At 44.3% G+C, this 14316-nt stretch overlaps 1 protein-coding gene across 6 annotated transcripts in view; it reads right to left on the bottom strand.

The window, feature by feature from the left end:
• Nucleotides 1-14316, bottom strand: part of Kif9 (kinesin family member 9) — a 58414-nt gene that overhangs the window by 37812 nt on the left and 6286 nt on the right. For 5 of the 6 annotated variants that reach the window (XM_036192193.1, XM_036192192.1, XM_036192196.1 and 2 more), the window contains 4 exons: nucleotides 12714-12811; nucleotides 10008-10173; nucleotides 6376-6482; nucleotides 4867-5091 (listed from right to left, as the gene is read on the bottom strand). In XM_036192193.1, coding sequence (XP_036048086.1) covers nucleotides 4867-5091; nucleotides 6376-6482; nucleotides 10008-10173; nucleotides 12714-12811 — 596 coding nt within the window. Of the gene's footprint in view, nucleotides 1-4866; nucleotides 5092-6375; nucleotides 6483-10007; nucleotides 10174-12713; nucleotides 12812-14316 lie in introns of those variants that run through there. The other variant, XM_036192198.1, reaches the window with a different exon arrangement.

The following is a 14316-nucleotide window of genomic DNA, read 5'->3' as shown; positions in this document are numbered from 1 at the left end:
ACACAGGAAAATACTCATAGATATAAAAGTGTAACATAAAAATAAACATTTTACAAAAAAATAAAAACACTGAATTGGAATCAACTGCCTATCCAACTACCAGAGATCTATAGTATATAGAAATGTAAGGCAGCCAAGAAAATAATGACAAATCATGTGCTTGTTTGTTTCTTTGCTTATTTTGGAAATAGGGTATGTATCTATGTAGCTCTGGATAGCCTGGAACTCACTCTGTAGACCAGACTGACTTCAAACTCATTATACCCTTCTGCCTCTGCCCCCCAAGTGCTGGTGTTACAGCTGTGAGTCATTGATTGTATCCAGTTTGACAACGCCGTGTTTTTATTCATCACTGACAGGTTTTAATAACTGAGAAATGCAGAATCTAAAATCATACTATGGTATAAGACATACAAAAGCACCAACAGAAAAAGCATGCATGGGTCAGCAAGATGGCTCAGCTGAATGGCCTGTCCTGACCTATATCCACTAGGGTACCTATTTCCCCTAGAACAGGGCTCACATTGTGCTATGGCTATCATGGATGGGTCTTTCCCACTCACTCTTCAACCTCATAGTGAACTTCTTTTATTATTGTTGTTATTTTAAAAATCATCTTATTTTATGTGTATGAGTGTTTTATTTATACATCACCTGTATGCCTTGTGCCTTCAGGGGCCAATAGGGGCTGTCATACCCCCTGGAAGTGGAATTGCACAGTTTAGCCTCCACTGAGGTGCTGGGGATTGAACCTGGGTCCTCTGGGAGAGCAGCCAGTGCTCTTAACCCCTGAGTGACCTCTCCAGCCCCACAGTGAGCTTCTTTAGGCTTTTTATTTGTCCTTGTACCACCAGAGCTCAGTAAAGACATGATTCAGAAAGGCATCAATATTTGAGGAAATGTTGTTAAGAAAGTGCCTCACCTTTAATCCCAGCACCTGGGAGGCAGAGCCACATGGAACTCTGTGAGTTCAAGGCCAGCCTGGTCTACAAAGCAAGTTCCAGGACAGGCACCAAAGCTACACAGAGAAAGCCTGTCTCAAAAAAAAAAAAAAAAGACTATCATTATGGCTGGAGAGATGGCTCAGCGGTTAAGAGCACTGGCTGTTCTTCCTAGAGGTCCTGAGTTCAATTCCAGCAACCACATGGTGGCTCATCAACCATCTGTAGTGAGATCTGGTGCTCTCTTCTGGCCTGCAGGGATATATGCAGGCAGAACACTGCATACATAACAAATAAATAAATTCTTCTAAAAATTAAAGACAAAACAAAACAAAACAAAAGATTATTATAATGTTTCAATGCCTCACTTCCACTTTCTTATGTATTTTGGTTATACTGTTCAAATGCTCAGAACTTTATAAAGGTATTTATGAGGTAAAAGAAAATCATTGTCAAAATAGGTTTTGTTTTTTGGGTTTTGTTTTTTCCTGTCCTGGAACTCACTCTGTAGCTCAGGCTGGCCTCAAACTCAGAGATCTGCCTGCCTCTGCCTCCTGAGTGCTAGGACAAAAGGTGTGTACCACGACAGCCTGGCCCATGTGACCTTTAAAAAAAAAAGTTTTAACTTTTTTGTTTTGTTTTTGGTTTTTTGAGACAGGGTTTCTCTGCGTAGCTGTGCACCTTTCCTGGATCTCACTCTATAGACCAGGCTGGCCTTGAACTCACAGAGATCCACTTGGCTCTGCCTCCTCAGTGCTGGTATTGTTGGCCATAAGCTCTTAAATTCACCTATCTTAGCCTCCTAAATGTTGGAATTATAGGAATACACCATCACACTTGACTGTTGTAATATATATACCATAAAAGGCAATATTCTGCTATCTTTTGTAATGCAGTAATTTTTAGTAAATGTACAGAACTGCACAAACATTAGCACAATCCTATTTTAGAACTGCTACATCACCCCAAAAGCTGCTTGGGGCCCATATACAGTCCCTTTCCACTCCCTTCCCAGGCAGCCACTGAGCTTCTTAATGGCTTTTTGGGGGGCAAGGGTTGTTTTGTTTTGTTTGACAAGGTTCAACAGCGGTGGCTGTCCTGGAACTCATTTTGTAAACCAGGCTGGCTTCACTCATAGAGATCCACCTGCCACTGCTTCTTTCGTGCTGGGATTAAAGGTGTTCCCTTCTTGGAAGTGCTGAGGACCAAACACAACCTTGTGCATGTTAGGCAAGAATTCTACCAAAGGGTTACACTCCTAGCCTTCTGCATGTCCTTTGTTTGTTTGTTTTGTTTTTGAGACAGGGTTTCTCTGTGTAGCTTTGTGCCTTTCCTGGAACTCACTTGGTAGTCCAGGCTGGACTCGACCTCACAGAAATCTCCTGTCTCTGCCTCCCGAGTGCTGGGATTAAAGGCATGTGCCACCAACGCCCAGCTCCATATGTCCTTTTTTTGAGTTAACATTATGTCACTTTTGAATTGCAGATATGGTTGCATATACTTGTAACCCCATCTCTTGGCAGGTTGAGGTAGGAAGATGTGAGTTCAAGGTCAGCCTAGGCAACTGTAGAAACCCTAATAAAAAACAATTCTTTGTAATTTTAAAAATTAGAGCTGTGAGATGGCTCAGTGGGTAAAGGTGTCTATCGCCAACCTGATGACCTGAATTCAATCCCTAGGACCCAAATGGTAGAAGGAGAACTGATTAACTGATTCCTGTAAATTGTCCTCTGACCTCTAAACACACACACACACACACACACACACACACACACACACACACACACTAAATAAATAATATCAAACCACACTGATAGTACAAAAAAAAAAAAAAACAACCCACAAACTTAAAAGTTTTATGAAAAGCCCTAACAATTCTATTCCTACCAAGAGAAATGAATGCATAATGCATATATACACACAAAGACTCATATGTAAATGTTCATAGTAGCATTCATAGTTACTAAAGATTGTCTTCCACAAAATCTGTTAGGCAGTGAATAGATAAACATCTCTACAGTGGAAAATTATTGAGTAGTAAAAGGAAACGGATAGGGAAGGACGGCAAACAGAATGATGATGTGTTCTACAACATAAATAAACCTTGGAAACATTCTAGCAGTCAGCCACACAAGGCCAAATATTGAAGAAGTCCATGCCATGGAAAGTCCAGAATACCCACATAAAGAGCCAGAAAGTAGCTGGGCGGTGGTGGTGCACATCTCTAATCCCAGCACTTGGGAGGCAGAGGCAGGCAGATCTTAGTGAGTTTGAGGCTAGCCTGGTCTACAAAGCAAGTTCCAGATAGCCAAGACAGAGAAACCCTGTCTCAAAAAACCAAAAAAAAAAAAAAAGTGTCGAACGCCTTTGATCCCAGCACTTGGGAGGCAGAGGCAGGTGGATCTCTGTGAGTTCGAGGCCAGCCTGGTCTACAGAGCTAGTCCAGGACAGGCTCCAAAGCTACAGAGAAACCCTGTCTCAAAAAGAAGGAGGAGGAGGAAGAGGAGGAGGAGATATGTAAGGCCAGGCAGGATGGTGCAGATATGTAACTCCAGTTACTCAAGAGGTGAAAGCAGGAGGGTCACAAGTTCAAAGCTCACCCAGGCTACAGAGTGACTTCATAGCCAGCCTGGGTATCTTTGGTTTTGTTTGTTTGTTTGTTTGTTTGTTTGTTTTTTTTTGAGATAAAGTCTCACTATGTAGCCCAGGCTTGCCTTAAATTCAGCCATCTTCTTGCCTTAGCCTCCCAAGTGCTGGGATTACAGGAATGTACCATTATAATTGGCTCAGCCTGGATAATTTATTGAGAATCTGTCTTTAAATAAAGAAGTACCCTGTCTGGGGGGGGGGGGGGAGCCAGGCGGTGGTGGCGCACGCCTTTAATCCCAGCACTTGGGAGCCAGAGGCAGGCGGATCTTTGTGAGTTAGAGGCCAGTCTGGTCTACAGAGTGAGTTCCAGGAAAGGTGCAAAGCTACACAGAGAAACCCTGTCTTGAAAAACCAGAAAGAAAGAGAGAGACAGAGAGAGAGAGAGAGAGAGAAAGAGAGAAAGAGAGAAAGAAAGAAAGGAAGGAAGGAAGGAAGGAAGGAAGGAAGGAAGGAAGAAAGGAAGGAAGGAAGGAAGAAAAGTACATAGGATAGGCTGGAGAGATGGCTCAGCAGTTAAGAGTGTGCACTATTCTTGGGGGGGGGGGGCTGTGTGTGGCAAATTCAGTTCCCAGCATCCACATGGGGAAGTTCATAACCATCTATAAGTCAGCTTCAGAGAACCCAATGTAATCTCCTGGCCTCTGGGGGTACTGCACACACGTGCACAAACCCTCCCCACCCCTCCCCGAAAACATACATATCATTAAAATTTTAAATGTTTTTAAAAAGTAAAAAGGGGTGAGGGGAGCTGCAGAGATAGCTCAGAGGTTAAGAGCACTGGCTGCTCTTCCAGAGGTCCTGAGTTCAATTCCCAGCAACCACATGGTGGCTCACAACCATCTGTAATGAGATCTGGTGCCCTCTTCTGGCCTGCAGGCAAACAGGAAACATGCTGTATACATAATAAATAAATAAATCTTTAAAAAAAAAAAAAGTAAAAAGGGGATAGAAACATAGTTGAGTAACAGAGGACCTGCCTAGCATGTGTAAGACCCTCAGCTCAACCTCCAACACCACAAAAAAAGAAACTAGAAGGACTCCATCTAAAATATATGGTTTGGTTTTTTATTTTTGCCTTAAGTGAAAAACATTTTATGAATTCTGGTTCTTCTTATTCAACACTTAGTTTTCTAAATCAGCACATATGAATTTTCATTCTGTTTTTCAAAGTAAATAAAAAATACGAAAGAAGTAGGTAAGAGGAAGATAAAGAAGTAGGGGAAGGGAAAAGAGGGAGGGAGGGAGGGAGGGAGGGAAAGGACTCTGATCATCTCACCTCAAAGAGGAGGCTGAATGCATCCTCCTCTTGACTTGTGAGATGGACCGACAAGCCCTTAATGAAGACCCCTTGAGGATTTTCCACGATGGTCATTGGTGTGACTGAGGGTCCGACATAGGGCAGAGTGGACAGGAGATCAAATAGGTTCTCATTATAGATTTCCAGGTAGGAAACGCGTACTGTGATGGCATGTGTGGGGCGCTCCTCAATCATCCTAAAAACCTAGATGGAAATTTGACCACAGTCACTAAGAGTAGAGCTCCAACAGCCAAGGCTTTAACATCAGCCTAAATGGTTTATAGTCTGGCTGATGTGATGATGGGCGTGGTCAACAACTGCTACTGTTAGGTAAGATTATCGACTTTTGTGTTTTATTGTTTTGGTTTGGTGTTTTGAGGCAGGTTTCCCAACTGTGACCCGGGCTATCTAGAATTCACAATGTAGCCCAGTTAATTATGCAACCCACCGGCTTTCTTCTTCCAAGTACTGGGATTACAAGTGTGGGCCATCATGCCCAGCTAGAGATACTTCAGTGTTTTGTTTGAGATAGGGTCTCATGTAACCCAAGTTGCTCAGGAATTCTCAATGTAACCAAAGATGACCTTGAACTTCTGATCCTATTGCCTCCACTTCCTGATTACAAACACATGCCACTATGCCCTTTTTCCCCCTTCAGTGGTTGGGGATCAAATCCAAGGCTCTGTGCATGTTAAGGCAAGCTGTTGACCAAGTGAGCTACATCTCAGCCTTTAGATATTGAAATTTTGACAGTGGGACAGTAAGCATATTACTTCTGAAAAATGAGCATGGGGGTCTACAAGAAAAGCTTTTGTTTGACAGCCCTAGCTGTCTTGGAACTCGATTTGTAGACCAGGCTGGCCTTGAACTCACAGAGTTCAGCCTGCCTCTGCCTCCCAAGTGCTGGGATCAAAGGTGTGCGCCACCACGCTGGCCAGAGCAGAAGAAGGCCTTTTTCATTCTATCCTTTAATCAGATGGTCCTCACCAGCCCCAAGGGAAGGCCCTTCTGGACAGGCTTCTGCTTTCTTCCCAGAGCCACGGATGCCACAGTCCTAAAGGCTCAGTCATGCCCTGCTTCTTGCCCTTCTTCTTTCAGGAAACACTGAATGAAGAAGCCACAGCAAGACTATAAGGAAGTGCTGTAAGAGCTGCATTCCCTTCATTAAAACCAGCGACAAGCATGATTAGGACCTCCAAATCCTTAATTAAGGTTCACAGACCATGGGAGCAGCAGGATCCTGATTAGCATGCCTGTTCTCTCCTTCACAAATAAGGAAACAGGCTTATTGTCAGGGAGGGTCTATCTGAAAGTCAAAGGCCTGGTTTGCTGGGACTCTGACTCTACCCCTCCACCCCAAGCCCAGTCCCAGCCTCCAGAACCAGCGCTAACTGTAGTTCACTTGAAAGCTGAGCCTACTGTCTCTAGTGGCCAACCTGGAGAGAAGAGGGCAGCTGTGTGACATCCCAACATGGGCCCATTCTCTACCTGCTGCAGGGCACGAGGGAGAATACCCCGGTGCTTGTAATTCTCAGTGGCCCCCGTCATGGTGTATGTCTTGCCAGCTCCCGTCTGCCCATAACACATAATGGTACCTGCAAACATTTCGGAACAGAAAAGTCACTTCATGGATTGTCTTGTCTCCTCAATATGCTTGGTGCCATCCAGGACTCCTGATGTGAAGGTAGCCAGTAAAAACATCCAAAGACACCAGGACAGGAAGAGGGCAAGTACACAGGGGAACAGAGACATAAACAGTCAAAACATGAACATGTGCCCTCAATCTGTGATCTACACAGAGCTCTACGGCTTCCCATCCCCAGACAGTCTGGTCTAGGGTAAGGGAACTTGTGGCTGGAACTTTTCTTGAAAAGAATAGGAGGGAGCTGGAACATTAGACTTTCTCTCTCTCTCTCTCTCTCTCTCTCTCTCTCTCTCTCTCTCTCTCTCTCTGTTTTGTTTTTTGAAACAGGGTTTCTTTGTGTAGTTTTGGTGCCCGTCCTGGATCTTGCACTGTAGACTAGGCTGGCCTCAAACTCACAGAGATCTGCCTGCCTCTGACTCCAAGCACTGGGACTAAAGGCATGCGCCACCGCCAACCCGCAGGTGATAGGTTTTAAACGAGTAGTCCTAATTCCGCATCTTGGAGCCAGAAACAATCATCAATTAGCTCATTGCTAATGAACCGGAAGTCACGTCAGCTGGCATTCAGAGCCCATCTGTGCCTGACAATTAAGTTTCCTAGTTCTTAATCCCCCATCTTTACCTCCAGGCCACAGCCTTTCAGGGAATCATGAAGTATCTCTGGGTCTGTGAGGACCACACCTATGTATCACCTGCAGAATATGTTACAGTGTTGGCACCTAAGACTCTGGCAAACAGAGAGAGTCTAGCTATAGAATTCAAACTGTTCTCACATCCCTGACCCCCTGCCTCCACCTCCCAAGTGCAGCACTTACAAACATGCACAGCCATGCCTGGCTCTCTTCACGGCCTTTCCTAGAGTCTAAACTCTTGGAGCTAGGTATGCAGCACCTTGCTAGACTATGTGCTTAATATTTGTGAGGCTCCTGGTCTGACATCTAGTACCAAGCAACTAACCAACAAATAAACCCTTGCAAAATAGAGAACATTCTAACCAGTAGTCACCAATCGGCAAAGGCTGTAAATTGCAACTTTGTTTTTACTTTTTTAAGCTTTTTAAATTTTTAGGTAGGGCCACATGTAGCTCAAGCTGGCATCTCACTGATAGGTAGCTGAGGATGACTTTGAACTCCTGATCCTCCTGCCTCTACTTCCAAGTGCTGGGATTACAGGGATTTGCTACTATGTCACACTCTCAAGGTGCTGGGTTTTTGTTTTGTTTTAATTTATTTTTAAATGTATGGGGTGTTTTGTCTGCATGTATGTCTGTGGATCATGTGAGTCCTGGTGCCCAAAGGGGCCAGACGAGAGTATTAGATCCCCTTGAACTAGAATAACTGGTGGTTGTGAGCTGCCTTGTGGGTGCTAGTAGCTGAACCTGGATCCTCTAGAAGAGTAAGCAGCCAGTGCTCCTAACTGAGGAGCCATTTCTCCAGCCTTGTTAACTTTTATAAATATTAAACAAACAGATAAAACAAAACACATGTAATGATACAGGCTTGTATTGTAATCACCAGGCTAGGGAAGCAGAGGCAGGAAAATGGTTACAAGTTCAAGGCCAGTCTGGGATATATACTAAAACTTTGTGTTACAAAAAATATTTTATCCCAGCACTCAGGAGGCAGAGGCAGACAGATATTGAGTATGAGGCCAAGCTGGTATATATAGTGAGTGCCAGACCAGCCTAAGGCTACACAGTGAGATCTTGTCTCAAAAAACAAACCAAGATGGGTGCTGATGGCACATACCTTTAGTCCCAGCATTTGGGAGGTAGAGGCAGGTGGATCTTTTTTAGACAAGGTTTCTCTGTGTAGTTTTGGTGCCTGTCCTGGATCTCACTCTGTAGACCAGGCTGGCCTCAAACTCACAGAGATCTACCTGGCTCTGCCTCCTGAGTGGTGGGACTAAAGGCATGCGCCACCACTGGCTGGTGCAGGTAGATAGATCTTTAAGTTCAAAAATAAAAACTTTTAAATAGCCTTTGACCATGTAAGTCCATAAAAATTAGAAATGACTGGAAAGGAGGTGCGTTTAAGGGTCAGGTAGAAACCTGGTGCAAGGGAAACCCCCAGGAATCTATATGGATGACTCCAGCTAAGACTCCTAGCAATAGTGGATTTGTAGACTGAACTGGCTGTTTCCTATGACCAAGCAAGACTTCCACACAACCTTTGACCTACAGTCTATAGGATGTACAGGGTCTGGGGTGGGGTGTAAGTGTGGCACAGAGATTGTGGGAGTGACCAACCAATGACTGGTCCAGCCTCAGACCCATGCCAGAGAGTGAGCCCACCCCTGACACTGCCTGGAGCACCAGGACCCAGAGGCTGGATGGCCCAGAGACCTAGAACAGAACCAAATATAATTGGAGGGGGAAATGGCAATGTAATATGCCTAATAATATTCTGTTATGCTCATAGATTGGTGACTACCCCAATTATCATCAGAGAGCCTTCTTCCAGTAACTGATGGTAACAGATACAGAGACCCACAGCCAAACATTGGCCAAGCTCGGGGAATCCTGCTGAAGAGAGGGAGAAAGGATTGTAGGAGCCCAGAGTTGTGGGATCAAGGACATCACAAGAAAACACACAGAAACAACTAACCTGGCTCATAGGAGTTCACAGAGTGAACTAACAACCAGGGAACTGCATGGGACTGACCTGGGCCCTCTACATATATGTGACAGTTGTGTGGTATGGTCTACTTGTGGGGCTCCTAACAGTGGGAGCAGAGGCTGTCCCTAACTCTTTGGCTGGCTCTTGAGAACCCACTCCTCACACTGGATTGCCTTGCCCAGCCTCAATACAAGGGGAGGAGCTCAGTCCTACTACAACTGGATATGCTTTGTTGATACCCATGGGAAGCCTGCCGCTTTCTGAAGAGAAACAGAGGAGTAGATGTGGGAGGAGCAGGGGAGGAGGGTGAGGGAATGGGAGGAGAGGAGGGAGGGGAACTGACTGAGATGTAAATAAATAAATTTAATTTAAAAATTCCCCAAAAAGTTGTTTTTATGATGGGCATGGTTGCTCATAACTTTAATCCCAGCATTTAGGAGGCAGAGGCAAGTAGATCTCTGTGAGTTTGAGGCCAGCCTGGTCTACATAGTGAGTCCTAGGCCAGACAGGGCTACATTCTGGGATTAAGACTGAGATTAGGTCTCCCCCAACCCCTCAAATAAAACCAATGTTTGAGAGATTTGAAACAAGATTATAGTTGGCCATCTAAGAAACACGAGAAAAGGCAGGGTCTTCTAACAACCAGCAAAGGTAAGATCCCAGAGACTGGATGGAACCATGCCTACCATGTTACAAAGTAAATGTATGTTCTACCACTGGGCCACAGACTGACAAGTATACGATGTTAGTAAGCAAAGTTCTTACGTTTTATTTTATTCAGAAAAGAGTACCTCTTGTACCTCTTCCTCAGGAGGGCTTTGTCAGAGCCCTAGATAAAACGACAACTGATTAAATTACCATTGTATCCATCGAGGGCTTGAGAAACTGCTTCCTTGGCGACTGTCTCATAAACCAAGTCCTGGGAAGCGTCATGAAGAACTCCATCCAGCTTGAATGACCAGTCTGTCTGCTGGTTATTGACAGCTCCTCTCCGAGTGTCTTTTTTCAAGTGAATATCAATGCTCTGGGGAAAAAGAGAGTGAGACAGGGAGAAGCCAGGTACGGGTGACTCACACCTGAAATCTCAGCCCTTGGAGGCTGAGTCAGGAGGGTCTGGAGTTCCAGGACAGTCCACATAGTGAGGAACATCACAAAAAGAAGAGAGGGTTGGAGCTACTTTTAGGAAAACTTCGAAAAAAGAGCCTATGATAACACTCAGGAAACAGAGGCAGGAGGATCTCTGTGAATTCAAGGCCAGCCTGGTCTACAAAGAGTTCCAGGACAGCCAGGGCTATATAAGGAGACTCTATCAAATAAAGAAGTAAATAACCACTGGTAACTGAGGCCTGATTTAGAGAAAACAAAGGATGTGAAGTTTCTTAAAAGTTTTTTAGATTTATTTTTTATGTTACATGTGTGAATATTTTATGTGAATGTATGCATGTGTACCTGGTACCTGCAGGGCTCAGGAAAAGGGTGTCAGATCTGGAACTGTCATGTAGGAGCTAGGAATGGAGCCCAAGTTCTCTGCAAGAGCAGCAAGTGCTCTTAACTACTGAGCCATCTCTCCAGCCCTAATTTATCAAGTTCTAATTAAATTAGATTTAGTTACAGCCCATAAGTATAGAAGCTTTGAATTAGGGAAGAGTAATAGAGAAATTAGAAACAATGGCCCTGGCTCAGGCCTTGTCTGTTTGGCTGCAGGTGGTGATGCCCCTCCATCCTCTTCCCTATGTCCAGGGATTACTTCCACAAACAACTGTGAGCCAAGGGAGCAATGATGGAATGGTTACGTAAAGTCTCTGAATTTCTCACTCAGTCTTTTGTGTTAGTGTGAACTGAGAGTACCCAACCCACTTGTGTTGGGGGATATCTCATCACACTATGAACGAGTTTGCATTTGCATTAATGAAATAAAATTAACCTTGGGTCAGGAGGCTGTCTTAGCAACTAGTTGACAGAAAGTAATCATAGAGCCTGAGGGGCCTCCAGGAGAGGGAGAGAGACACAGGAAGTAGTAGGGTGGGGTTCAGAGTGGTGCAGCCTTTTCTAGTTTGGGGAAGCAGAAGCATGGGTCTTTCGGAGACACCAGCAAGGAGAGAAGGTTAGCTAATTGTGACCCAGCCTCTCTGAGCTGGCAGGTTTTCACACCAGCCTTTGAATCTTGAATCTTATTTATAAATAGAACGAAAGAGATTTAGTTAAAGCTACCTTTAGAGGCCGAGATAGGGCCTGTGCCTATGGGAACAGGATTCCTGCCAGGCTGTGGCCTGAGCAGACAGGCTGCTGCTAGAGAAGCAGGCTGCTAAGTGTGGAGCTGCAATTGCTGGCTGAAATAGCATTAGATTAAGGTGAAGCCACTGTGCCGAAGTTTAAAACAACATCCTTGTAATCAGCACATTTTCAGATGCACCTTCAACCAATTCCCAGTAAAATTCCAAGGTTTTTTTTTTTTTAAAACATTTTTATGACACGAAGGCTCACTTTGAATTTAGGTATTTGGCTTTTTCCTCTCGGTCTCTCAACTGTTCAAACCACAGTATAGCACCATGCCTGCTTATTCCAAGCTCTTGATGGGGACTCTCACTGAAATCTACTGGCTGCTGTAATCGAATAACCAAGACCCAGCCACCCAGAGAAGAGCAAAGCTAAGGCCAAGACTGATGGGGTCACAAGGTGTGGTGATGAGCGCCTATAACCCCAGGACTTGGGAAGGAGAAGCAAAAGGATCATGAGTTCCAAATCACCCTCTGGAAACAGCCAGTTTAAAGCCAGCTGGGTTACACGAGACCCTGTCTCCAGAAAAGTCAACCACCACATATTAAACGTTGCCTCATACGTTTCATGCTCTATGCTTCTGTGTTTGTTGAAATTGTGCCCATGGAGCACATCATCCAGGGCCATCCTTCAGGTCTTTTCTGACTATCGGGACTTGCAAGATCTGAGCAATTTGTTCTTGAATTATAATTTAAAAAAGGTCTACCTGAGGGCTGGCAAGAGGGCTAAGTGAGGAAAGGTGCCTGCCACCAAGCCTGACAACCCGAATTTGACTCCCCAGGACCCGTGTGGAGGGAGGAAAGAACCTACTCTACAATCCTGCAAGTTGTTCTCTGACGTCCACACTGTGCTTTAGCAGACACGTGTGTGTGCACCTCCCCCCACCAGACAAAGAAATGAAAGAAACAAAAAGTTGAGAATCTCATGAACTTCCTCACTAACAGGATAGTTTGGAGTTCATGGACTCTAGAGTCCACCTAAACATTTATCAACGCTGTCTTAGTCCTTCTGTATTTATTTGTGTGTGTGTGTGTGTGTGTGTGTGTGTGTGTGTGTGTGTGTGTAAATGTACATACAACAGCATGTGTATGGAATTTGGAGGACAGCTTTTAGGAGCTGATTCTCTCCTTCCACCTTGTGGATCCAGGGTATAGAATTCAGGTCTTCACACTCGCTGGCAGGCATCTTTACCACTGAGCCATCTCTCCAGCCCCCCTGTTTTGATCCTTGAATGGCTGCTGGGAAACAAGGTCACACTGACCTGGAGAAGGGAAAGCAAACACTTACTTTGTTGTCCCCTCCATACGTGATCATTTCATGAGCAAAGTCATCGGTAGGCTTGACACGGACAAAGGCTTGAACCTTTTTCCTAGTACCCATCCTGGCTAAAGAGAGGAGAAGAACAATATCGTTAGCAGTCATCATCAAATACCAACTAGAAGGGAGAGGTTATTTGTCAAGATCGGAATAAAAGCCCGGCATGATGGAACACTAATGCTTGAGAAGTGAAGGCAGGTAGGTCAGAGTTCAAGGCCAGCCTCAGCTCCATTGTGAGTTGGAGGACAGCCTGGGTTACAAGAGACCAGTTGCAACCCACTGTCACTACCCAACAAGTACATATGCCTCCTGTCTTATAGGCTGCTTTGCCATTTTCCACCATGACTCTAAAGAGACTGAAATCCCAAGCAAAAAGACTGCTCCCTTTAGTGGCCTGATTTTAGCTGCTGTTTCTAGAAATATCCTATATCTAAGGGGAACTCATTTATTCTATTTTCTTCAGACACACTTGCCTGGAACACATTAAGGCCAGTTACCTTTTCTTCATTAACAGACCTTCTTTCATGCCTCTGTCTCCATTAGACTAACTATATGAGAGTAGATTAAGTATCTTTAAAACATATTATTATTATTATTATTATTATTATTATTATTATTATTATTACTGGGAATGAGAGACACCTGCCTCAGCATGTGGTAGCAGTCAGAGGACAATGGAGTCAGTTCTCTCCTTCCACCACGTGGGTTTCAGGGTCAGACTTGTGTCGTCAGGATTCCAAGGCAAGCACTATGTTTGCTGAGCCATCTTGCTGGCCCTAGATTAAATATGCCTTTAATTTTATTTTGATTTTTATTCATGTATGTCTGTGTGAGTATATGCCACATGTGTGTAAGTGCCCTTGGAGGCCAGAAGAGTGTGTCTGATCTTCTGGAGCTGATGTGACAGGCAGTAATGAGCTGCCTGACATGGGTGCTGGGAAGAGCAAAGCCCTCTTAACCACTGAATCGTCTCTCAAGCCCCAATTAAGTGTTCTTGCTCTAGTCCATAATCAGTCTTTCCTCTCTCACGTAATGAAAAAAACAAAACAATCACAGTCTCATCTCCTCTTGCTCTCTCAAACTTGACTATATTCTCACCTTAAAAAAAAAAGGTTTATTTATTTATTTATTTATTTATTTATTTATTTTTCTTTTCAGAGCTGAGGACTGAACCCAGGGCCTTGTACTTGCTAGGCAAGCGCTCTACCACTGAGCTAAATCCCCAACCCTGGTTTATTTGTTTTTATTTGATGTGTATGGGTGTTTTTCCTGCAGAAATGTCTGTGTGCAACTTATGTGCAGTGCCTCTGGTGGCCAGAAGAGGGTACTGGATCCCTCGGGGGACCAGAGTTACAGTCGTAAATCACTGTGTGGGTGCTGGGAATTGAACACAGGCCCTCTGGAAGAAGAGCAGCCAGTGCTTTTAACTGTGGAGCTCTCTCTCCTGCCCCCTCACAACAGGGAGCCTCATATATATGTCTTCAATCACTATACTATAACAAATCATTTATGTGTGTATGTATATATATATGTATGTTTTAAAAATAAATTTTTTATGTAGCTTTGTGGGATG

Source organism: Onychomys torridus, chromosome 7 (genome assembly GCF_903995425.1).
Source record: "Onychomys torridus chromosome 7, mOncTor1.1, whole genome shotgun sequence".
NCBI classification, from domain to species: Eukaryota; Metazoa; Chordata; class Mammalia; order Rodentia; family Cricetidae; genus Onychomys; species Onychomys torridus.
The sequence above is the reverse complement of the archived record's forward strand: the minus strand, read 5'-3'. Positions and strand labels throughout refer to the sequence as shown.